This window comes from Aplysia californica, unplaced genomic scaffold, assembly GCF_000002075.1.
Source record: "Aplysia californica isolate F4 #8 unplaced genomic scaffold, AplCal3.0 scaffold00288, whole genome shotgun sequence".
NCBI lineage: Eukaryota > Metazoa > Mollusca > Gastropoda > Aplysiida > Aplysiidae > Aplysia > Aplysia californica.
Genome location: NW_004797558.1, coordinates 549,639 through 550,746, shown reverse-complemented (window position 1 = coordinate 550,746; position 1,108 = coordinate 549,639). Strand labels below are relative to the sequence as shown.

Genomic DNA, 1,108 nt, shown 5'->3' with positions numbered 1-1,108 from the left:
TGGCAAGAGGGAGGTAAAGATAGATGGGGTGGTGATGGGGAAGAGATGGAGGGAGTGAGGCCACGAGAGTCAATGATACAAAGGGGGAGGGGTGTAATATGAAGAGAGGGAGGTAAAGAGGGGGCAGAGAAAGACGAAATGAAAAGTTGGATACAGGCTGGCAGGGACGGAGAGATAGAGGCAGAGAGACAGGGTCTCTAGTAGGGCGATCTTGTCTCTCATATTCTGAAAGCATGTCCCAAACATTCTTTTCATGGGTCTGTTGCCATCTTTAGTCCTAGCCGTCTCTAACACTTCGTTATTTGTGATAAATTAATCCCATTTATTTATAGAATTCCTCAAACATTTTGTTTGAAGGTTTTAAAATTTCGTTTAATTTTTTTATAGCCTAAACATTGCTATTATGATAAATTTTTAAATTCAATGAGATGATGGGAGTAAATATGACATTTCTCCATCCATGCTCTACTTTTCTCCACCCCCTCTCCCGCCACTCATTCAACCATCACAACCCCACCAACTACCACCTGAACTTACCACACACCACCCTCCATCCATTACCCTTCCCCCATCCCTCATTCAACCCACCAACAACCTTTACCTACAACCCACCCCCTCCTACATCCTACCCACCTCTTCACCCTCAACCAACCACCCACCATCTAATCCCACACCCTCCACGACAACCCCACCACCCACCACTTCAATCCACCACCTCAATCCACCACCTCAACCCACCACTTCAACACAAACCTACCACCCACCTCCCCACACCCTTCACTTCAACCCTACCACCCACCACCCCAACCCACCACCTCAACCCTCCCACTCACCTCCATCCACCAACCGCCCCAACCCACCACCTCAACCCTCCCACTCACCTCCATCCACCAACCGCCCCCAGATGCACAAAGCTACGCCTCCCGTGCGACGCCTACCCCTGTCTGAACGGAGCGCGCTGTGAACCTTACGGGAACATCAGGAGGAGGTGTCTGTGTCAGCAGGGGTATACAGGGGACTCGTGTGAACTGGACATAGGTGAGAGAGAGAGAGAGACAGACAGACAGACAGACAGACAGACAGACAGACAGACAGACAGACAGACAGA

General features: G+C 50.1%; 1 protein-coding gene across 1 annotated transcript in view; it reads left to right on the top strand.

The window, feature by feature from the left end:
* The window catches only part of LOC101856519 (fibropellin-1), a gene marked incomplete in the record, with an annotated part of 13,506 nt that overhangs the window by 3,083 nt on the left and 9,315 nt on the right, over positions 1-1,108 (top strand). The window contains 1 exon segment of the mRNA XM_013084379.2: positions 905-1,038. Coding sequence (XP_012939833.1) covers positions 905-1,038 — 134 coding nt within the window.